We start from the raw sequence: 23,906 nt of genomic DNA, 5'->3' as shown, positions 1-23,906 counted from the left end.
GCGTGGTCTTTGAAGTCTTTCTTTATTGGGGTTACTATCGTATGGCTCAGCTTGTCAAAGTCACTAGCTGACGTATGGTGATATTTTCAGAATATCTTCTGAGTAGAAGAATTAGGAAACAACCTATCTCAAGACCCAGCAATACCACTTTTGGGTATATACCCAAAGGATGTTCATTATACCTCAAGAATGTGTGCTCGGCTATGTTCACAGCAGCACTGTTTGTCATAGCAGAACCTGGAAACAACCCAAATACCCTTCATGAATAAGGAAAATGTGGTACATTTACACAATGGAGTACTACACAACAAAAAAAAATAATGACATCTTGAAATTTGCAGGCAAATGGGTGGATCTAGAAAAAATCATTTTGAGCGAGGTAACCCAGTACTTAAAATAAGGACTGAAGTCTTTGGGAAAATTTATTTTATTGAAGTCTTTTATATTTACCTACGTTACAATAAAGATGGAGTCTAACTGATCTTATGTAATGAGGAAACGACATCTTGATTGTGTTTATATATAAGCATAGTATTTATAATATGAGGGGGAAAAGCGTACAGTAACATAAACTGGTCATAAAATGGACACAATTAGATACTAGGAGAGAAAGTAAACTGAGGGGTTCCTTTCATTTTGTGATTCTGAAGAGCCCTTTCTAAATAGGTAGAATTAGAGGATAAATCTAATTTGATACAAATAAAGCTGGCAGGGTAGGACACCTTCCAGCAAGAGGGGAGGGCATGTAAGGACCAGTGATATAGCTAGTATGAAGATCTTAAAGAACCAGAGAAAACAGGATACGATAACACGAAGTAAAGCGAGTAAGACCCGTGTTTCATTTTCTGTTTGTGTGCACAGTAATTGTTACTTGGAAAAGACAATATAGGTTTTTTTATTATATTAGACATTTTTTATAAATCTATTCATAGAATCTGTCTCTATTTTAAAAGAGAAAGAATAAAATTTACCTCCAAGCCAGCTTGGAGCTCAGTGCCCAACTCTCTAGATGATTGTCATGACGATCAATATCCTGCAATCATGCCGCTTTCTTTTCTTAGCTCACACGCCATGGAGTTTATGAATTAGAATGCAAGCTGGCTGTGGAGATTCTGGGGGTTTCCAACAACTGTTTCAAAGGCCTGTGCATTAGAATAGCTGCAGCTTTGTGATAAAAAGCCAGTGCCTGGGTTGGAAACGGGTCTGCCACTCGTTAACTGGGAGAATTTAAGCAGATCACCTACACGCTTTGCTTCCCAATGTTCTCATTCGAAGTGAGAGGCCAAGATGGCAACAGGGCAAACTGTAAGTGGGCATTGCCAGTGTTAATACAGGAATAGCACGTAGAATGCTACATGGATAAAGAACCAGCCACACAAGGGTAGCCATTGCTATTGTCATTATCATCATCATTATTATCTCAACAAATGAATGTATACCTAACCATTTCATATCATCAGAGACTCTGGTTTGTGAGGGTAAATGTCATAGTGTTTATTTTTTTCAATTGCTTTAGATTTAGTAAGATCATATGATTCTTAGGTTAACAATTTAGCTTTAAACATTTATTTATTTTTATTTTATATGTATGGGTGTTTTGCCTACATGTGGATCTGTGCACCACAAACCTGCAGTACTCTCAGAGGCTTGAAGAGGGCATGGGGCCCTCAGGAACTGGAGTTACAGGTTATTAGAAGTCCCCATATTGGTACTAGAACCCAATTCTAATATCTTATACCTGCTTAGGCATGTCTCCAGGACTAACAATTTAGCTTTAAAAGAATTTCAGATGAGACTTTTAGCACAGTGTCTCCTCTAAGGCCATAGCATAAAGCCTGACCGTACGTGTGTTGAATTGCTGTGTGAAGAGGTTTTTAAGATGTTAAATAATTAAGAGAGAGACAGGTAGCTATTGTGCTAAGTGGAGGTACACTGTGCTCTCTGTTGGCAGCAGAGATTGTTGGACTCCTTTTCCTGTGCCCCAACAGCCCGTTTGGGTGGAGACAAATCTATATCATTTTCCTAAAAGCAAGGCCACACTACTGAATCCCGACAAGCACCCAGAAGCTGGTCACACTGATGAAGAAGAAAAATCATGAAAGGTTCAGGAAGTTTCTGTAGGTACTATCTCTGGTCAAACTATTAATTAAAAGGGGCATTAAACCTGAGCAGATGGCTCTTCAAGGTAAAGCACTTGCTGAGCAATCCCGAGGACAAGAGTTCAGATCTCTATCTCCCATGTGTCTTTGTGGGCGCGGTGCGGACCTGTGTTCTCAGACTGTGGGGTGCAAAGACAGGAATCCTTGGAATAGGCTGGCTAGTTAGACTAGCTGGAGCATACCGGTCCAGGCTCACATGGGAGACTGCCTCAATGTATAAAGTGAATTGTGGTTAAGGCAGACACCCAGTGCCATCTTGCGTCCCATATTGTGCACACATTTGTACACACACACACACACACACACACACACACAGTGCTCAAATACATATGAGCATGCATGCACACTTTCTGGTCTTCATCCTATAATACACACATAGAATTTCACTTAATCATCTGTTCCTCTTATTGGCATTAAATTTTCCAGTAGGAAGAGATTCTTAATACGTCATGCTAAAAACATGTATCATTGAGCACTTTGAACAATCTAGTAAGCAGATAATTGCTATCTGCTACAGAGTGGCGAGAGCCTGATGTTATGAACATCTCCTCTTAGGACTGTGCTCATCTGAACTTCACAGAAAAAAAGTTCTCTCAAGGGCTGCGTTGTTCATCTTGGTAAGTGGCAGTAAGGCTGCGGGTTTTGGGCTGCCAAGTACAAGTTCTCGATGATTGCCAAGCAAGTTCTGGACTCATTCCTCACTAAAAAGGCTGTCTGCTTTTCCACAGGCTCTAAAGTGATACTCAGAGAGGTGACTTCAGTAATGGTATTGATCTACAAAGGTTTCCTTGTACGGTCTTCTGTAACTTCTGCCATAGGCTCTTTTGAATGGTGAGTTTCCTTTCTCCTCCGGGAGATGAATCCTTTACAAGATTTCTTGCTGTCAGCATTTTCCCCTTTAAAATTACTTTCCCATCGGTATTTCCATTTGCTTTTCCTCTAGCGCATATAGGAAGCGACTTGAATAATGCACACTACTTCTTATACACTTTACAGAACAGCTGTATGATTAAATCATTGATATGTGTTTCTGTTTTAGAAAATAGACCTTCAGAGTTTGCCGGGCGGAAGCTTATCCACAGGAGGTAGCGGAAGTGCTTTCTCTTCCGGTCTCTTTGGCCTCGGCGGCGGCGGCTTCGGGAAGCGTAGCAACAAGGCACACACGTTGTGCCGCCGCTGTGGCTCTAAGGCCTACCACCTTCAGAAGTCTACCTGTGGCAAATGCGGCTACCCCGCCAAGCGCAAGAGAAAGTATAACTGGAGTGCCAAGGCTAAGAGACGAAACACTACCGGGACTGGGCAGATGAGGTACCTAAAAATTGCCTACCGAATATTCAGACATGGATTCCGTGAAGGGACAACCCCTAAACCCAAGAGGGCAGCTGTTGCAGCATCCAGTTCATCTTGAGGATTTCAATCTGTCATAAAATAAATGTTTTGGTTTCTGGAAGAAAGAAAGAAAAGAAAAGAAAGAAAGAAAGAAAGAAAGAAAGAAAGAAAGAAAGAAAGAAAGCAGACCTTCAAAATAAAGGAAACTTCACTTATAAATACCTACACTTTTATACAGTATCAAAATGCATTTGATGGATCTAAAAGCTACATTCTTAAAGGTAGTAGTCACCAAATCACACCTTCCAAACAGAGAAGTAAAGAACTGAAGTTCCTCTTTCCATTGAGGCCAGCTCATTTCCAGGCTTTCTTCAGTAAGCAGTGGATTGCCCGGCAGTGGTGGCACACACCTTTAATCCCAGCACTCGGGAGGCAGAGGCAAATGGATCTCTGTGAGGTCGAGGTCAGTGTGGTCTACATAGTGAGTTCCAAGTCAACCAGGACTGTTTTCACAGAAAAAACCCTGTCTCGAAAAACAAACAACAACAACAAAAGCAAAACAGAGGGAAAAAAATAAAACAAACAGAAAAGAGTGAATTCTGTGAAGCCAAACTGGTTCTGGTGATATGGCTGCCTACTGTTTGATATTACTGAATTTCCGAGATGACCAAGTCAGTGTCTTCTGTGACCATAGTCACTTGACACATCATCTTTCTGAAAGTGATCCTTTTTAGACTGTTCCTCAAATTTTCATCTTTGCATACAGCCCCATAATTGACAACAAGCCATGGTGTCAGACACGACTGGCTTTTCACTAATGTTTTCCACTCATTTCTGGATTCTTCCAAGAAAGAGGATGTAACTGGCTCCTTCAGAAACAAAATAAAGGCCACTGAAATAGCAGTGACTTTCAAGCTGTTTGCTAAATTTAGCTGCCCAATGCTTTCTACTCAAATTTAAACCATGAACTCTAATTACGGTATGTTAGAACAGGATGGGACCATAAAGGTCATCTAATCTAACTCCCTCCCGCCCATTTTCCCACTGAAAGTGTGGGGGCCCAGACATATGCTGGGATTTCCTCCAGGCCACAGTGCTGATTAACAGTGGAACTTGAACTAAGATCTGCTCAGCCCTGGGGCAGGGCTAGCCTAACCAGATCTTGAAGTGCAAATATAGCTGATTTTATTGGCTGTGGTTTATTGTTGATAGCCATTCATCGATGTGGTGGTCGAGTGTGAAGTAGCAAAGGTGTCTGACTCGTAAGTTGCTACAAAGAAATGACATGATTCTAGAGCCAGGCCCTGCCCCCAGCTCTAAAAACTTCCTGCTTTATGTTAATCAATAATGGATGACCCATCCCTGCAATGCTCCAGGGAGCTTAGGCTGCACTTTTGAGCGGCCGGTGAGTAATGTACAGTGGATAGAGCCTCTCTTTTAAATCCCAGGGCAGCGGGGCCTTCAAGGCTAGCACTGCAATTTCAATTAGCCGCTGAGTGAAAGCTTGGCATGTGTATTAGTGAGCAGGGACACAATTAGCTTATTCTTCCTTTCCCAATTGTGTTGAGAGGATTCAGAAGATTGGTGGGGGATCAGGCAAGGCAGGCATCACTGGATACTGAAGAAGGGAGTTGCTCAAACCTCGGCATCTTCACTTGCGCAGGCTGGAATTACAGAGATTTGTTACAAAGCACCGTGTGTGGGGCTAGGTGAAGCGGCGTGCCTCAGGAACACTCCAGACACCACTTGGGTTTGTCTTTGTGAGTGCTTCACCGCTCTGTCTTATTCTCATCGCTAACATGGAGCCCAACAGCCCCAAAAAGATACAATTTGCTGTGCCTTTATTCCAGAGTCAGATCGCTCCAGAGGCAGCCGAACAGGTAAGGGGGAGTGGACCCGGAGCGGTTCCAGGATGATGGGCAGGAAGGGCATGCGTTCTTACTAGGTGAAAGGGTCTCTGCTTTTTGCATTTGCTGATTTTGTGACTTTCAGAGAGAGGAAGTGGGTCTGCTTTTGTACTTGTGTTTGGGTTGTGCTGGGGGAATGACTGGCTAAGATTTTAGCATCACTTCATTCTATATAAAATAAACATCCATTTGTTAGACATTCTGGTCTGAAGCAATGTCCTGGGCTTTTCTTCTTAAAGTAACAGTTTCAACATTTAGAGAAACTTTGAAAACATTGCCAAAAATTAGCACTCTTTTATTTTGTTACTTAGAAAATAAGAAGTAATGTAGAAATTAAAGTAGTAAATCCTAGATTAGTTTAATATTGCAGGCTGCATTTTTATGAGTTTTTATTGTGTATCCCTAGCCATAGTTGTGCGTTCTATATGAGCCATGGGTATGAAAAATGCTCTATTACTTTTTCCTAGGTTCCTTTTTTTATGTCTGACATTGGTTTCTAGCTGTATCATGTTCATGTTTACTTAGACACTGGGTGCAATGGACCCACTTAAAAGATATTCAGTGGCCAAGAAACAAAGTGTGGAGACTGGCGGGGAGAGCAAAGAAATAATGGGGACGCCAATCTAATTCATTAGTCACTTAGGACCCAGAGGACCCCTGAATCCTCTCCCAAATAGTTGGTACAAAGTCTTACACTATGTACTGGGAGTCTGACTTTATAAGATGCCTCCACAATAGACCCACCCAGATTTAGACCAGATACACATAACCTGGGCCAGATCTGTTTACTGAACTGAACATGGCTTCCATCTTGAACAGCACCATTTGTATCCTTTCTCTTTTATCCTACTGACAAGTATTCTGGGAATTTAGCCATGGGCTCACACTGCATGGATAAAGACAACCTGAAGCAAGAGGGTCAGACTCTGTTCCTGTGATTCCTATGACAAGCTGGTAAATCCGCCTGCTCTTAGTTTCAATTGAGTTACTTTTTTAGTAACTTTTACTTATTTATCTACAATATCTCACAATATATGGTATATCTTAGCCATATCTACCTCAGCTCTCCCCTCCCGTTTCTTTAACACCCACTCACACGCCCTCTCGCTTTCGTATTCTCTCCCTTTTATTCTTTCTAACCCACTGATTCCAATTAGCACTGCCTAAAGGAATTTAAACACACATTCTTATGAGATTCTTATTTTTGGTTGACCTGCCAACTTGATCTAGATATTAAGTTAGAAAGTAGAAAGTTAATCAGACAAATTGAAATCTAAAACTTACATTGTCAATTTAATTATAGCACGTAAGAGAAATTTGAGGCTTCTGAGTTTCTTTTGCCTCATTTAGATAAGAGCAAGGGATCATGATGTCATTGCCCTTGTCATGGAGCTTTACCAGTCACTTAAATAGTAAGTCACCTCTGTACTTTACAATATATTAACCTCAGTTGCATAGTTTTATGATATACAACTATTATTATTATTTTTTCCTTTGAAAATGTAACTTCTTGGTCAAAAAAGGTGTTAGTAATATCTGGCAGTTCTAGCTTGCTTACTATGCTCTAAAATATATAGTGAGTGTATGCTGTGTTCTTTCTAGAAGTTCCTTCACGTGTGCTGGGAAAAGAGGAGGGCAGGTAGGCTTGCATGCTGTAGAGTCAATGAAGAGGAGGGTCTGATTCTCACATTGATATCAGCTGTGCCTTTGTTGTCCACAGATCAGGAAAAGAAGACCCACACCAGCATCCCTTGTGATACTCAATGAACATAATCCCCCAGGTAAAGAGGCGCCATATCTTTACTATTGATGAGATGGAACAGGACGGTCTAAGGAGGACCAAAGGGCATGGCCCTGGTGATAAGTTCCAGCTTAGGGTTGCAGTTAGATAAAAGGGATCATAAACAAAATCAGAAATAAATAATGTAAGTACTGTCTCCATCATCAGCCTACCTTTCTTCTAGAATGATACACTGGTAACAACATGTTTTATCAGCATTGGTCGCTGCGAGTTTATATGGAACCTGATCCAGGTCTTATCAATAGAGCTGATAAAAAGTTGCTTAATTAGGTTTCAAGGTTCAAGTTGCAGCCTTGGAGGTGATTATATTTTTGCAGAGTGTGATTTTATTTGTGGTACGGGAAGGGTGACGTGCCAGCATTGGCTGCAGCCTTGCTGCTGATGTCATCTCTGAATGATGCAATTGACAAGCAGCCGGATCAGGTTTCAGCACTGCCCATTTGAGAGCCATTCTGGATGCTTGCATCCATTTGTAGAGGTTTTAGTTTCCATTTCCTGTAAAAAGTAAAACTGCATTATTAGTTTTGATAAAGGGCTATGATCTGCGATACACAAACAGAAAGTTCACTTACTGTGCGGAGTGACTTTCCTCTTATATTTATTGGCAGCCCCTGGAAATATAATCAGACCGGGAAAGGTCATTAATTTGTAACCCAGCAGATCACATTGGTTTTTGTTGTTGTTGTTGCGGTTGTTCGCTTGTTCGTTTGTTTGATTGTTGCTATAAACAAGGGAGGCCTAAGTAAGTTTGAATATTGGAAAGTATGTCTGTTCATAAATCCTGAATGATTTGCTCTAGGAATGGCACAATAAAATAGTCCTTGACTTTTCTGGAATCTTCCTAATTAGAGAAACACACAAAAGCAAAGAAAAATTCTCCTAGAATATTTATTATTATGCCTACATACAGGGAAATTAGCAGATCAATGGAAACAAGTAAGTTGTTTCCGCTGAGAACAAAGCGTTATTAGTTTGGTCCTTAGCCACCGAATGCATGGCATCTTAAAATCACCTCAGTTAGTGAGTGGTAACTTACATGTAAGTGGATAAGAGGTTCAAATGATGTGTATGGGCATGTTTATAGCTTACAAATTTACATGTAAATTCGATGACTAAATCTTTTCAATGTTTAAGTGATATTACAGCAATTTTTAATCCATACCTTATTCATAATAGAGAACATTTCCATAATACCCCGGGATTTGCCTCCTAATAGAATAATGTCCAGCTTGGCTTGTAGGTATCCTTCGAACCACTAGAGATTAGCTATCGGAGTTCTTTAGCTGTTCTTACCATCTATACATAGTAAGGTCATGCTACTGGCCTTTGTAGCTCTCATTTAAAACCCCGCACAGCAACTGATAAGTCTTGAACGCTAGCTAGGAAGCATTTTACATAATAGGAGATGTGAGAGAGGTGAAGTTGCTTTTGTAACATTGTTCCACTAGGAATGGCGAGCCTCAAAGACAAACTCAGGCAGTTCTGACCCCAGTGCTCACGGTTTCCCTATAGCCTGACATTTGCCATGAGCATTGGTTTTCCCTTGCACAGAACAGACTTCGTTCAGTTCTTACAAGAGGGCAAGGCCAGCATTTATGTGACTTAGTCTGAAGTGCTTACTTCAGCAGGTGAAGAACGGTATTTGTTAGCTCAGGGGAGGACTTTGTTCTGACCCAGTAAGCTTGCTCTTAGGAGACGTTCCAACCAGCAATTCCCTATCTCCCTTGTTGACCTTGCCCTCTTTGTGGTTGTGAGTGCCAATGGAGAGACACTAGCTGTGAGCAGATACTAACACGGAGCTGTCTCATCTTGGAGACATTATCTACCTGTATCTTCATCCTTCTTTGTGGAAAGCCTGGCTGTGGGTAGTACTGGCATCAGCGTGTATGTGAACCATGTTTGGAGTGGGTGATAGATTCTGCAGCAAAAGCCTTAGATCTAAGACTTCCTAGTAGAATTGATTTAATCCAATATCTGTACGTACTGAGGAAAGAACTTGAAGTAAGATTCCCCAGACAGATGATGAAATGTAAGCAAACTTGACTACTGGTCTTTATTAGTTTTATAAAATTGGGTAAGGACATCTCCAAGCTTTATTTTATCATGTATCAGACAGATATGATAATGCCCATTTCTTCTACTCCACAAGCTCTTTTAATGGCCAGATGACTTTACATGGATGTACATTAAAAACTGCAAAACAAATATTAAGGATCACTGTTAACTGATCTATTCTAGAACTCATAGTTTGTATGCCATACTTAAGATTCATTACAACAAGCACACAAGTTTACTGCTCACATCTTCCCTGAGAATTTCTGTCTTAGGCAACAGTTCTTAGTTACACATATCTGGCTGCTTGCAAAGCATTTCCTAAGAGCTTCTACCTTTGCAAAGCAGCAGCTTCTCTGGCCCTCAAGCGCAGTGATCTTTAGCAAACAAGAAATGGTGCAACTTTAAATACGGGGATCGGGGGAGGGACTTAACCATTCTCAATTTACTGAAGCAGCCCAGGAAATCTTTGGAGAGTCATAGATCATATACCATTAGTACTGCTTAAGATTCAAATCTCTTAAAAGGTTTCCTTATGGTAAATAAATAAAGCAAAGAAAGTTAAATTCTTTATTATCTATAGCTATCTTATCTGGGTGTGGAAATCCTAGCACTTAAGTGGCTGAGATAGGATTGCCTCAAGTCACTGCTATCTTTAGCTATGTAAGGTGTACCTGGCCAGCCTGGGTTATAGTAAGAAAAAGTTGCCTTTAAGACCAGAACAAAACTTTTAACAATGTGACGTTATTGACTTGCAACCGGGATTAAATAAAAGGCAAAGTTTTCTCTTGCTATTATTATTTACCATTTAGGTATTAGCACAATTAGTAACTTATGAAAGAGTATTTAAAAAATAGCTTAATTTTAGATTTCTGCATACATGTTTGTTTTTCATACCAACCTTCATCAGAACGGAGGAGTAGAGAGTATGATATTTTAACTGGGTGTCGGCCCAGTTGTTGCCTTTGCTCCCTGCTTTGCATGTGATGTTCTAACCGCCAGGGCAGCACACTATACCTTCCGTTCTTCCCTAACAAATAAGCTAGACTTGCCCCCAGTAGAAACTCCATGAAATAGGCACACAGCTATTAAGGCTATATTACCCTTTGACATTGATCAGCAAATAACTCAAAATCTCAGGAATAAGACAGGCTCATAGTAAATGTGTCTTTATTGTAGAAAAGGAAAAATCCAAAGTGCTTGCTTCCAGAAATATCTGACCAGTCAGGAGGTAGTAACAAGATACCAGAAGCGTAAGATCTGGGCTTAGGGAATCATCAAGGACAAATGTTGCCTTTCCCTGTCGTCTCAGGCCAGAAACTCCGTTTGGAAAAAAGTGCTTCTCTTTCTATAGTTTCTGTTCCTCTTCTGTTCAAGCTCAGCAGACTCTCTGAAGTTGTATCTTAGGGTCTCACTATCTGTTCTTACAGCAAAAGCAGTTAGCATTTACTCTTCTGTAATCTGCGGTCAGCTGGTACGGTCCTTATAGCCTTATCTGGATCCACACACAAAGCATCGTAAAGCGGCAATGATTGACAGCTGGCTTTTTTTAAGTTGATTCCATCTCATATGTGGATTTTTCTTGAACATTTCTTGCCTTTAAACAGACATAAGACTGTGTAAATTTTTGGCTATGGGAATGTTATGATTTGGATGTTAAATGTCCCTAAATGGCCTAACATACTCAAATCTTGACCATTAGCCTGTGGCGCCGCTGAGATATGGTGGAATATTTTGAAAGTGGGGTCTCCTGGACGGAAGCAGGGTAAGGGACAATGACAAGTCCTTACTATGATGTCTTACGGCAACAGAGGCTCAAAACAAGAAGGCGGGGCAATCATGTTAAAGCTCTGGATGAAAATGAATCTCTCCTCACAGCAACAGAAAACTGATTAATACACAGAATTAGAATTTGAGAGTGAGGAAAAGAGAAACCGAGAAAATGCCTCTAGCTTCACCTCCCATTACAGAAGGACATAAATCATCTCAGCTCCCCGAGACGGGCTCCACTTTATGCACCTCAGAGAAAACTACACAATTATATCTGGATTTCAGATTCAAGCCTAATAATTTTCGAGGTTAAAAAAAAATAGTTTCCTATGCCAAAGTTGGATGTAATTTCTCTCACTGACAATAAATCTTCACTTATTCTTTTCAATACAAGTTGCTTTCACCTATTTAAATATATAAAACTATTCCTTATTGTTATTTTCTACATCCAAAATCCATTTCCCTGAACCACTAAGGGCTTTAGTGAACTCTTTCCAAATTCTCCTCAATCTCCACATTTTGAGCCCAGAGCTGGACATGGTCTTCCAGTAAAAAGCCAGTTAGACCAGGCTTTGTGAATATTAAGGTCTGTGGCATCCATTCTTTTCCACTTACTGTTAAGCACAGGCTGATGGTTACAATTATATTTAATGGGCCTGGGGCCTATTAAACATGATTGAACTGTAAGCAGTCTGAAGCTAAGTGCAGGTTTAGCTAAGGACCCAAGACTCCAAAAGCTTATTCTACATCTAAAACCCTGACTGGAAGTACAGCGTAAGATGATTTGGAAAAGTATTTATTGAATTTACTACCAAGTCAAATTTGAGGGAAGTTGGCTTTCTCTTAACTGTTTCACACCCCCCCCCCAAGTAATTTTAGAAATAGGAGTTAACATGAAAAGATATCACCATCTGCCTTGGGGTCCTAAACATTAGTTAATATGAAACTCTTGAGCTGCCGTATTCACAATCACGTCAGCTCCTTTCAATCTTGAGGGTGAGTTGAGAGATCCGCAAGCTGCAGAAAAAGCCAGTGGCACTCTCTATACCATGGAAGGTGACTTGCAAACAGAACACACGGTTTATGGCTCTGAAACTAAGTTACGTAATGAGATTTTTATTATTATTATTACTGATTTTTATTGAGCTCTACCTTTTCCTCTGCTCCCCTCCCTGCCTCTCCCCTCCCTTTCAACCCTCTCCCATGGTCCCCATGATCCCAATTTACTCAGATCTTGTCTTTTTCTACTTCCCACGTAGATTAGATCTATGTAAGTTGCTCTTTGTGTCCTCATTGTTGTCTAGGTTCTCTGGGATTGTGAATTGTAGGCTAGTTTTTCTTTGCTTTATGTTTAAGAACCACTTATGAGTGAGTAATATGATAATTGTCTTTCTGGGTCTGGGTTACTTCACTCAAAATGATGTTTTCTAGCTCCATCCATTTGCCTGCGAAATTCAAGATGTCGTTATTTTTTTCTGCTGTGTAGTACTCCACTGGGTAAATGTACCATATTTTCCTTATCCATTCTTCAGTCGAGGGGCATTTAGGTTGTTTCTGTAATGAGACTCTGAAAAGCTCCATACATAAAATCCTTAGCTAGAAAACACGCTGTCATCCAAACACAAAGGACTCCTAGGAATTTGGGATGATTTGTCATGAGCCTCCGTGTTCAGAATGAACGGAAAGCTTCGCAGCATCAACTGAAAGTATGTCGTTATATTCTGTATTACGAGTCACATGAATGAACCTTTCCATGGCAATCCTGCTGTTGTATTGAAATGAATGACAGTGTAGTCAAAAGACAACACCTTGACTGGGCGCCCCAGTGAGGCAATGAGGGTTTTCCTAGGAACTTAGCTATCTGAGTAAGATCTAATACCAGATTCAGAGGTGACATTCATCTCCAAGGACCTCACACCGACTGTGTTCAAACACAGTTATCTCCAAAGCATACATGGTAGCTTTCATTCTAAATTTTCTTACCTTCTTCAGCAATGCGATTTTATCCTGATCCACAATTTCCACTGATTGCTCAGAAATTACTTTGCTGTATCACTATTGACTCCAGTGAAGAGCCCAAATCTGATGTTTGAAGACCGCTCAAGAGTTATCTGATGCTAATTCCTAAGGAAATGTCAGAAAAGTCCATGTGTTTTTTTTCTTCAGCATTTATTTTTATGCACTACTGGGTGTCACACCATGTGGAAAGATTTAAAGACAAATGATGTAAGTTGATTTAAGGATCATCCAGCATGCAGTTGATTGACTTCCATTTTCGTCACTATTCAGCCTGCAGAGCCAAATTGTGCACTCAAATGGAAAGGCTGAGTCAAAGCAAATTCTGACTCCTAGTAATGCCAGGGTGTATTACAGTGTAAGTGTTCAGATGAATATAATACTCAAACAAAAATAAAATGAAGTTATACGTAATAAAAAGAAATATTTCAACTTTATTTTGACAGAATGCTGGTTTTCACTGATTTTGAATAGCACACACATTTGTCTTTTACAGGGAGTTTAAAATATAATTAGTGAAATATGATAGGATGACTATTGGCTGGATTGATATCTCTGTTCTGGTGTCTGTTTTTCTGCTTGCGGCTTGAAGCAGATGAAAACACCTGTAAAAGAGACTACATGTCACAGAGATGCCTGACCTTGGAGTAGACCTGGCTTGGGTTTCAGCTTTGCCAGATTTCCAGTGCCCCTTCACCGGTCACTGCTGAGGAAGCTTGAGTTTTCGTGGTCGTTAGTAAAGAATAACTGCTCTTGTGAGTTCTTTTAGGCAGCCATAGTGTCTCCTGTGGGAGAAAAGTCCAGTGCCTCAAATTCTACCAGACATGTACACAGCTGTAGAAGTGTTAGATACGCCATGTTGCAGTACTGCCTTTGTGTCTTTGTTGGCAAATACAAGTCTCACAGAATAGAATTTGAGTTCTTAAGAACTGTTTTTTAAACAAGCTGTCTACTGTTGTCTATAACAATATCAAAATGGTTAGAAGCAATAATCATATTTCTAGCAAATTTTTGTTTGACCCTAAACGAACTATGTACTTTAATAGAACGAAGAAAGGGAATCAAGTGTTAATTATAAAAAGCTCTTTAGAGACATCTCAGAAATCCCCTGCTGGCTTGTTGTAATTCAATTCCATTTGTTCCGACTTCCTTTCACATATCATCCACTGCCTATAGTGTGGCAGCATTTTTTCTTTGATTCCTTAAAGTGATTCCTCTAAGCCAACTTTTAAAGAATTAGTCTAGACCGACTCATTCCTTTCCTTTTGAGACTGGATCACAAATAGCCCAGGCTGTCCTCAAACTCATGATGTAGCCAAAGAGTATACCAAACTCCATCTTCTTTAATATATTCTTTTTATTACTCTATTTTTATTTTATATGATGGGTGTTTTCCTTGCATGTATGTCTGTGTGATGATGTCAGATCTTGGAATTGCAGACTGTTGTGAGCTGTCATGTGGATGTTCAGAACTGAACCCAGATCCTCTAGAAAAGCGCTCAGTGCTCTTAACCCCTGATCCATTTCTCCAGCCTGACTGACTCAATTGTATAAATAATTCTCCATCATTTCCACCAGTTTCTTTTATTTAAACTGCAGGAAAAGACTCACTTACATTTCAAAAGTTCACCCGTCCAATTGGGTCTATTATTTGTCATATTATTTTAACACCTTCCTACCACCCACTATGGAAGCTTTTATGGACTTATACTATATACTGAATTCAGTAAATATTCATCAGTCAGTCTCTGGTCCCAAATCCTCCAAGGACATGTAGTCTAGATAACAGAGGCAAGTGTGTTTGGGTGGAAAAAATCGTTACAAGAATAAAAGTCAAAATTGCTGAAACTGTGATAAAATAAATTCTGGCTATGGAATAGAAGCATTTATATGTTATATCCATTTTTCTGGTAAGCATATGTTTGATTTCATTTAGTCTTCTTATTTTAAATGTTTAAAGATGAGGCTGAAACTAAACCTTATTGTTCATTCTAAATCACTTATAGAGTAGATGTTAAATGCTGATAAGCTAGTAAATTTGCACGCCCTCTGAAAATCCTCAAATTTGTTACAAACCATTTCCACATTTTAGAGAACACATTACTCTCTAGGTGGAAAAATAGACATGTCCCCCATCGTATGCTCATGGGGAAACTTGCATGAGACGTTATCACAATTTGACATTACGCATTTTGATAGTGAAGGAGGCAGTACAGGGCCAAAGAATGCATGCATGCAAAAACTGCAATATATTTCACCTTGGTACAGGAATGTCTACCAGCGGAACTTCTTAGGACTGGGTTTTTAAGTTGCAGATAGTCTATGGTTCTCAGAAGAGGCGCTCAACTCATAGTAACCATTACTTTGATGATGCAAATGAGCAAAGGCTGAAACAGAGTATGAATCTCCGATGGAAGCTAGCTTGCTGGGCTACTACAAGGAACCTACTCATCTTTCTGAGAAGGAAGCTTCAATACCATTAACTTCCTTCAATACCATTGTACTTCACTAAGTATTGCAGATGGTCATTTAAAGAAATGCTGGCGTGAGTCAATTAAATAAATAGACAGCCATTTTTGTGTTTGTCTAGTTATATGCATGAATGACACCATTGTCAGGTTCCAGTATACTTAAAAGTTCACATTCAGGTTCAAGTTTATGTTGACAGATTTTTGTATGTTGAACTATCCCTGACTCTCTGGAATGAAACCGACTTGATCATGGTGGATGATGGTTCTGATGTGTTCTTGGATTCAATTTGCCAGTATTTTATTTAGTTTTTTTTTTCACTCCACCTGATTTTTATTAACAGGCATTCGTAAAAAGTCATCTGGGCTAGAAGGGAACCTCTGAGTTTCAAAGTAAAGGTCCCTGAACCACGGCGCCCAATGCCGTCTTCGCCAGGTTCCCACGCGGCGCTCGGCACGCTGCCCTGACGTCCTTTCTTTAGTATTTTTGCATCAATGTTCATGAATGAGATTGGTCTGTAATTCTCTTTCTTAGTAATGTCTTTATGTGGTTTGGGTATTAGGGTAATTGTAGCCTCATAAAAAGAGTTCCTTCTGTTTCAATCTTGTGGAACAATTTCGAGGAGTATTGGTATTAGTTCTTCTTTGAAAATCTTATACAATTCTGAGCTGAAACCTGGTCCTGGGCTTTTTTTGGTTGGAAGACTTAAGATGTAAATTGCTAACAGATCATTTAAATTGCTTCGAGTTGATGGTCACGTTCACCAAATTATAGAACCAGTGGACCTATGATGGTGACAGGGTCTGGGGGGTTGACATGAGGTTGGCATCTAGCCAAGCTGGGAAGTTTATTGAAAAGTATGACTTTCAACATCTTTGTGAGGAGATTGCTCAGAAACAAGCCTCAAGGCTTGAGATTTTTCTAACTTTTCATCTGTTTCTACATAGGAATTTTAGATAGGCGAATGAAGAAACTCCAGCCACAGTTTAGCAGCAGAAAATACCAGGAGCTAAAACTGAAGAATTTTATTTTTTACTTTATTTTAGGTTGAGATTAGAACTGTAGTTTACCTCAAGAATGTAAGATCCTTTCAAGTCTTTTAAATTAGACCAACCTACAAGGGAACTGAAACAAAAACAAATGTTAGAGTCACTAGAAGTTGCCTTCCTTTATAGTCAATCTCGTACTAAAGTTGCTGCTATAGCTCCTGGGACACAAATAGTCTAGCAACACACGTTCTTTTGAGATCTTGGAGAAGAATTCTGCAAGGGCTCAGGAAGTGACCAGTGAAAGCCAGTCCCAAAGCTTGTGTCCAAAGTGTGATGACTTCACCGATTCCTCCCATCTATGCCATTGTCCCTCCAGATCTTCCCTAACATTCAGGGGATCTAGCATACTCTAGAATGCTATATCTATATCTGAAAGCTTTCTCCATATCATTTACATAGCTGTATGAGACTTTATATTATTCACAATAAGTTGAATCAGGAACAATGAGGGATGAACAATGCTATCTTGAAATGAAATTGTCCAAATCCTCCAAGGGCAATGTATTGAAAATATGATTTAATATGATTACAATAGACTTAGGAATAATACTAAAAGAAATTACAGTTGGAGATAAAACAGGAAATTAGCAATTTCTATTTTCTTTATTCTCTGATAGCAATTTCTTATCACTATGGGAAGTAGTTTTCAGAATCTTATTCTCCACATATGAATGTGTATTGCCTTGCTTGCATATATGAGGGCTTGGAGAAAGGAAAGAGAAGAGAGAAATGCTGTAATTAAAATAAAGTCTCAAAAATAAACGAGAAGACTATATCTCTGTATACATATGTGTGTGTGTATGTATGTATGTATTGACTATACAAAAGAGAAGAATTCAGACAGTTAAAATGAAACCCAGTTTTAAAATAATTACCCTCAGTAATATAGGTGTTTTTGTCATTCATTTTCCACCATATTGTTTGAGTCAGGGTCTCAAGAGTTGAAGTTCACTCATTTATTAGATGGGCCACTGAGCCCAAGGGAGGTTCCTGTCTCTACCTCCTACCCTCCAAGAATCATGGTTTTATGTGGGGTTCTGGGGATCCAAACTCAGTTACTCATGCTACCAACTATTTACTCAATGAATCCTCAGCATCCCCATGCAAAACCAGGTGTAGGTTTGCATGCTTCTACAACCCCAGCACTGTGAGAGCTGGGGATAGAAGGATCCTTGGGGCTTGCTGGTTGCTAGCCTAACTCCAGGGTCAGGTCACAAGTGCTGAGATTTCAGGACTGTGTCCCCAAACCAAGGGAACAAATCAGAGTATGCATGGCAGGTAGGACATCTGACATCTTTTGGCCTGTGCACATCATGCCGAGGCTACTGTGCCAGCATAAACATGCACCACACATGCATACTCCAAAACCCCACATTTAACACATACACAGTGACGGAAAAATGTAAAGAGAGAATTTAAAAATAAGTCGTGTTCTTTGTGTATCAGTACTATTTTAGAATTAGGTATCTCATTTTTGTGCTTCTCACATTTCCATTTTCTTGATTGGTGAACATAATTACAACAATATATAGAAAGTTCAGGCCTTCTAAAAGTGATCCTCAGTCTTTCACTTCCTTGACGCACACACAACGGTAGTCATGACTCTGGCTTCAAAGCTGGAATCAATGAGAAGCTTCAAAGTAACTCTACGGTTCCTCGGCTCCTTCCTTCTGCTCCGTGGGGCTCTGGAAGACATAATTACATAATCGGTGATTGACTGTGGCGACTACATTCATAATTCAGCTGCCACAAGCTCTAATTTATGTCCCATCAATTACCGTCCTGACTTTTAATTAGCTATGATAAGGCACACAGGAACTGCTCATGAGAAGCTGATGCATTCCATCAGCACCTGCACGTCGTCCTAATTTTGACTATTAAATGAGTCAGTCATTTCTTCCCTAGTCTATAGAATCTTTGTTACATAAATTGTTGACAATTATGTTAAAGCTGAGACATTTTAAAGAAAAAAAAAACAAAAAAGAGGAAAAAATAAATATGTTAAATTATGCTTAATATTCTACTTTATTTTCTTTTCCATTTTGGGTATTGGAAGAATATAAGAAGTCTGATCATTTTCCACATAGCAATTGCTACTGAAAATAAATTTCAGTATGCACACCGACGTCAGGTCCGGGAGGGACAGGCTGGGGCTGGCTGTGCTTCCTAATGCACACTGAGACGATCTGTTCTTTCTCCATTATCGACTCTAACCATTACCCACTTGCCCTTGGTGATTAAGGGTTTTCAAGAAATAACGCCAGCGACCCTTTGACCATCACATTTCAGTGAAGGAGAACCGCACAAATGGCGGGGCTAAAGTGGCTCATCTCAGACTCTACCACAGGTAATTTCACTTGGTAACGATCCCCGAGTTCCTGTTTCACTCAGCCCAGAAAAGGCCCTGGAGCCTAGAGCTGGCTAGAAATACTTTCAGTCTGGGTCCACAGTCGAAGCCATTGATTCAAAGTGAATGCCAGCTGCACTCTATATAGAGACAGCTGAGGAATAAGGAGCGCATGAAGACTATAGTTTGAAGTACATTTAGGACATAAAGGACAAGATACAAGCAAGATAGTTTACAAAGAAAAATGCCTACGTTCAAAGGTGGATTTAAAAGGTCTCCTAGGGATGTCTCTTGCTGTCGGTTTTAGGGCTTGCAAAGCTTCTTGTCTTGTAATCCTTCCCCTCAACAGCTCTAAGGGCCCTGGCTCCACTGAAGAGACGACAGTGCCAGGGTGAGCTATTGAAGGCTGGAGAGCTGGAAAGTTAGCACATCTGAAGAGTAAACAGAGACCTCCTGTCAAGGTCATAGCTCCTACCACAGCATTTTCCCTTACATAAATATGCAGCAGCCAAAGACTCTTGTTACTTTGTTATCCTCCTGCAATCACTAGTAGTAAATTCCCCATTGTATCTTGGCTGCAGGAAATTCATTCATATTGTGTTTCAAGACTCTACTTACTTATTTCAATGGGAATTTATTTTGAAGCAGGATTTTTATACCTTTTCTTTGTGACTATTAATAAAATAAGGTCTTAAAGATTATTAACAGTGGAAATTTCACTATATGATAAACCCCCCACAGTCAGATAAACAAAAAATTAAATTGTGTTCATTGTCCCTTCTTATAGTGGAATCTTGATAGTTACTCATCTGTTTGGAACCTACATATCTAAAGACATTTAAGAAAATCATTGTATTGGCTTAAACATTATAAACAGGAAGGCAATGATTTTTCCTTTGGATTTTGTGTAGGCGGAATAGTAGTAACTGTGCTTATATTAAAGTCACCTTCTTTTCCCACTCTATTGTGCTTGCCTTAAGACTCCGAGCAAACCCCCTTTCTCTAGAAAGCTGTGTGGACCACAGCGGCTAGAAAGTTTGACACCTGCAGATCCCAGGCTGGTTCTTCCTTCTCTGCTACGGTTTTGTGAAGCTCTGGAAGACATAACTCCATAATCGCTGATTGACTGTGGTGACTACTTTCATAATTCAGCTGCCACAGCTCTATTTTATGTCCCATCAGTTACCCATTCCAGCTTTTAATTAGTTATGATGAGGCACACAGGAACTATTCATGAAACTTGAATTATAAAATAAACATTTAATCCAGTAATTCTTCTGAACTATTCCAGCCCATCCCCATAACTTATCAGAACATTGGTAACAACTTGGAAGTTAATACTGAAAACCCAACACATCTGTTTCAAACCAAAAGCGTTTACAATTCCACAGGTTTGCCAAGTAGTCCGTTTGATTGGCTTTCGGTAAGATTCTTATGGAAATATATCTTAATGGTTGTGTGAGAAATTATTTTAGAGTGGATCTCACAATGAGTCTTTTTGGTTCACCCTTTAGTGCACAAAAACTGCAGAAGGAACTAATTCTGGATTCATGAATTGTTGGCAAACACACAAATACATAGCTTCCTTTAATAGAATTCCAGCTGTTGTGTAACTCTTTGAATGAGTCTGATAAGATTATGCCCCACATATTCCTGATAGCTGTGCAATTATTCTCATGCCTATCAATGCAGGCATACTGCTGTTATAGGGCATGGTAATGACTTCATTGTGGGCATCTGTTCCGTTTTCTTGATCCTAAATTAGTTTGACATTCTTCCTGTAATTCTTTTCCCATACATAGTACAACCTGCTTTCTATCAAGAAAATTGTTTCAGATTTAATTTGAATCGTTTTCTGCATGGCAGCAAGAGTCTGAAATTTCTTCGTTGTCCTTAGAACTATAGCTCAGTATTTTTGCATCATGAGAAAGCTGAAAAACAGTAGTTGAATTCTTTATAAGAAAACTACTTCCTTAGACAAATTAATTCAGACCGTGACATGCAGTAATCTGGAAAAAAATACAGTATGGTTGCCTACTCCAAATCGTTTCTCTAAGAAGCTGACAATAAAACAAAACATAATACAAGCGATTTTCTAAACCTAAATTCTACAGACAGTACTAAACATCTGTTCTATCGACAATAATTACTATGTAATAATGAACAACATTCCCCATGTTTGAGGTAGGCACTGGCTTTGATTTATTAATGAGTTTGGTGAATATTTGATGAAGGAAAACAAAATGATGAAACTTTATTCTAAAAATATTTCTGTAGATGTAGATAAAGAATTTAAAAGATAGTTCAACTGACAACATGCTTATTATGCAAGCATGATTACCTAAGTTTAAATCTCCTCCATGCAAATGCCAGGTCGAGGGGCATGCATCTGTTATCCCAACTGGCTAGGCTAGGGGTGCAGTGGCAGGAGGCAGAAACATGAAGGTCCTTGTAGTTCATTGGACAGCCAACCTTGTTGAGTCAATGAGCTCCAGGTTTGATGAGAGAATCTGTCTCAAAAGTTAAAATGAAGGGTGAATGAGGAAGACATCTGGCCTAGACATTTCTGGCATAGACATTTGGGCTCCATTGGCTGGATGTACCTACATATGAACGCGGTTACCCCACCTCCCCCCCCATTTCTCTGTCTCTGTTTCTCTGTCTCTGTTTCTCTCTCTCTCTCTCTCTCTCTCTCTCTCTCTCTCTCTCTCTCTCACACACACACACACACACACACACACTAGATAGAAATGAGAAAGTCTGCATAGTTGGAACATTGGTCTAATTGATTATTTATTGGATGGAAAGAGGGGAGTGACAATAAGATTGAGTTAATGTTGTAGACCTTGAGTGTCTGGGGAGGAATGGGTGGGATGGTAGAGTCAGAAACAACACAATACTCTAGCCGTTGAGGATAAGATAGTTCTTACTTTAATTTCCTGTAAAATAGTAATAACATTCCTAGCAGTAATGCCTCAATAATAGAGTCACAGGTATTAAAGGCATTAAAACCCAATTTACTAGATCCTTTTAAGAGTAAGCTCAACATACTTATTTTTAAAAGGGATGTTTGCTTAGTAATTATGAAATAGATAATGTTGGCAATGTATCTATTAGAGGCTCAATATAATTACCTGAAACAATTAGACCTCTTAATCATTAAGAGAACTGTAATCAGGAATATATCACTAGCCAAGCAAGTAAGATTAGCTACTCCTGTCTGCTCATGTCTGAGTCACTGACGGGCTGCTGACTTTCTGGGGTTTGGGGTGTTATTCTGTCTTGCACAGCTGATGTATTGATGAAAGCTCTGGGGATGGTTAGACCTAATTGCACGACCTCAGTTCAATACAGCTGATCATTTGCAAACCCCAATGGAAGCAATTATTTTTAGTCCTTTTTCTGATGAGTTTTAGAGTGTCTTCATTACTTATTTGTTTGTTTATTATTAGTGTGTGTTTGTTTATGATATTTGTGTGGGGATGAGCATGCCTCAGCACACATATGAAGGTCACATGACAAGCTTGTGGAGTCAGTTCTCTGCATCCATTTTACATGGCTTCTGAAGACTGAACTTGGGTACCAGCCTTATGTAATAAGTGTCTTTATTGCCAGATAGCTCACTGCCTCTCATAGCAAAGTGAGCTTAAATTGCCTGTGCTTATACGAAGTATTTAAGTGTGAGCTCTGGTAGTTTTGGAGATTTCTAAGTCAGAAGAAGGATGCTGTTGCGTTTTATAATAGAGACTTTACTGTACTCATGCATTAGCAGTAGCGATTTGTCTCACTACTTCAACAAAATACCCAACAAAACCTGCTTGAGAGAGGGTGGATTTTGGCTCCTGTTTTGGGAGTACAGGCTGGGAAAGCATTTAAGAGGAGTGTGAACAGCTGGTCCCACCCTCTCTTCAGTCAGGCAGCTGAGAGCAGCGATTGCTGGTTCTTAGCCAGCTTTCTACTTTTTATGCTGCTGGGACCCCAGCCCAAGGAATGCTGGGTCTTCCCACGTCAGTTAACATTCACAATCATTCACAGGTATTCCCCGGGAGCCTGCTTCCTAGTTGCTGTATCTCATCCAAGTTTGCAGTCAATATCAACCTTCACACCACAGACATATACTTTTCATAACATGTATGTTAGCCATATCACCATTTTTATTTTTTCTAGCGTATTCATCTTATACTATTTATTTTGTCATTCTCTTGTTCTTGGCCTCTCCTACCTTAATCTTAGAGAAATTATGTACCTAGTAATAGCATGTGGCCCACTCACAAAATGTAACTTATAGGGCCACGATAACGAAGGTCGATGGCCACTGACCAGCTCTGTCACATTGGGCAGGTCACTATAGCTCTCTTGAGTCTCAGTTGTTTCCCAAAGAAAGTAAAGTTGAGGATATCTACTTCACAGGGTAGATTTGAAGAGGAAAGAGATGGATGAACTGTCTAACAATATGACCTTACAGTAGTAGAGCCAAGAATATTGGTAATAAATACAAGACTGAAATTTTAGACAATTTTGAATTAAGAAAATGTTCTTTCCTCCACCCCCCAATCATGAAAATCTGACAGACTAATTATTGAACTTGTTGGTTTGTTTAATGGGAATTTTATGGCTTGAGGGATGAAGTATCCTCAAAGGGAGTTTGGATTAACACATGTTACTGCTTATGATTTTACTAAGCTAAATCTTTATGATATCTTAAATCTAGCTTTTATAGTAAGAGATCATAGGTGTATACTTTGATCTTCATTATAACTTTTAAAACCTCTTTAAAATGTTGTATTTAATTTCTTAGGTCAAAATGATTCAATGAAAGATACACAAAGTACATTTACAGTTGATCAGGTCATTGTAAGCAATGTGGAGTGTCAGGGGAATGGATTTCTTTAAAAACACAGAACCAAAAAAGATACCTGGCATGACAGCACCCCTCTGAAATCTCAGAACGCAGGAGTCTGAGGCCAGAGAATAGTTAAGTTTATGACTAGCAAGGGCTACTTAAAG

At 39.6% G+C, this 23,906-nt stretch overlaps 2 protein-coding genes across 3 annotated transcripts in view; both read left to right on the top strand.

Annotated features, from left to right (window-relative positions):
- The first annotated feature begins 2,826 nt into the window (after nucleotides 1-2,826).
- Nucleotides 2,827-3,567, top strand: LOC126487248 (60S ribosomal protein L37-like). The gene is made up of 2 exons (XM_050119967.1): nucleotides 2,827-2,925; nucleotides 3,199-3,567. The coding sequence occupies exons 1-2, from the start codon at nucleotides 2,827-2,829 to the stop codon at nucleotides 3,565-3,567; spliced, it is 468 nt and encodes a 155-aa protein (XP_049975924.1).
- A 1,290-nt stretch (nucleotides 3,568-4,857) lies between these two features.
- Ppp1r1c (protein phosphatase 1 regulatory inhibitor subunit 1C) overlaps nucleotides 4,858-23,906 on the top strand; it is a 90,287-nt gene continuing 71,238 nt past the window's right edge. Inside the window, exons 1-2 of one of the 2 annotated variants that reach the window (XM_050120248.1) lie at nucleotides 4,858-5,368; nucleotides 7,116-7,176. In XM_050120248.1, the coding sequence (XP_049976205.1) occupies nucleotides 5,288-5,368; nucleotides 7,116-7,176 (142 nt within the window). In that variant the 5' untranslated portion in view covers nucleotides 4,858-5,287. The remainder of the gene's footprint in view (nucleotides 5,369-7,115; nucleotides 7,177-23,906) is intronic. The other variant, XM_050120237.1, reaches the window with a different exon arrangement.

The sequence above is a fragment of the Alexandromys fortis genome, unplaced genomic scaffold (assembly GCF_014885135.2).
Source record: "Alexandromys fortis isolate MF-2015 unplaced genomic scaffold, M_Fortis_MF-2015_v1.1 scaffold_8_1_9099942, whole genome shotgun sequence".
In the NCBI taxonomy this organism is placed as follows: Eukaryota; Metazoa; Chordata; class Mammalia; order Rodentia; family Cricetidae; genus Alexandromys; species Alexandromys fortis.
Note: the sequence above shows the minus strand (reverse complement) of the source record. Positions and strands in the feature narration are given on the sequence as shown.

Coding starts and splice junctions, on each gene's coding strand:
- LOC126487248 (XM_050119967.1), top strand. CDS start 2,827: ATGATTGCCAAGCAAGTTCTGGACTCATTCCTCACTAAAAAGGCTGTC. Junction 2,926..3,198: donor GAGAGGTGACTTCAGTAATG/GTATTGATCTAC, acceptor TTTCTGTTTTAG/AAAATAGACCTTCAGAGTTT.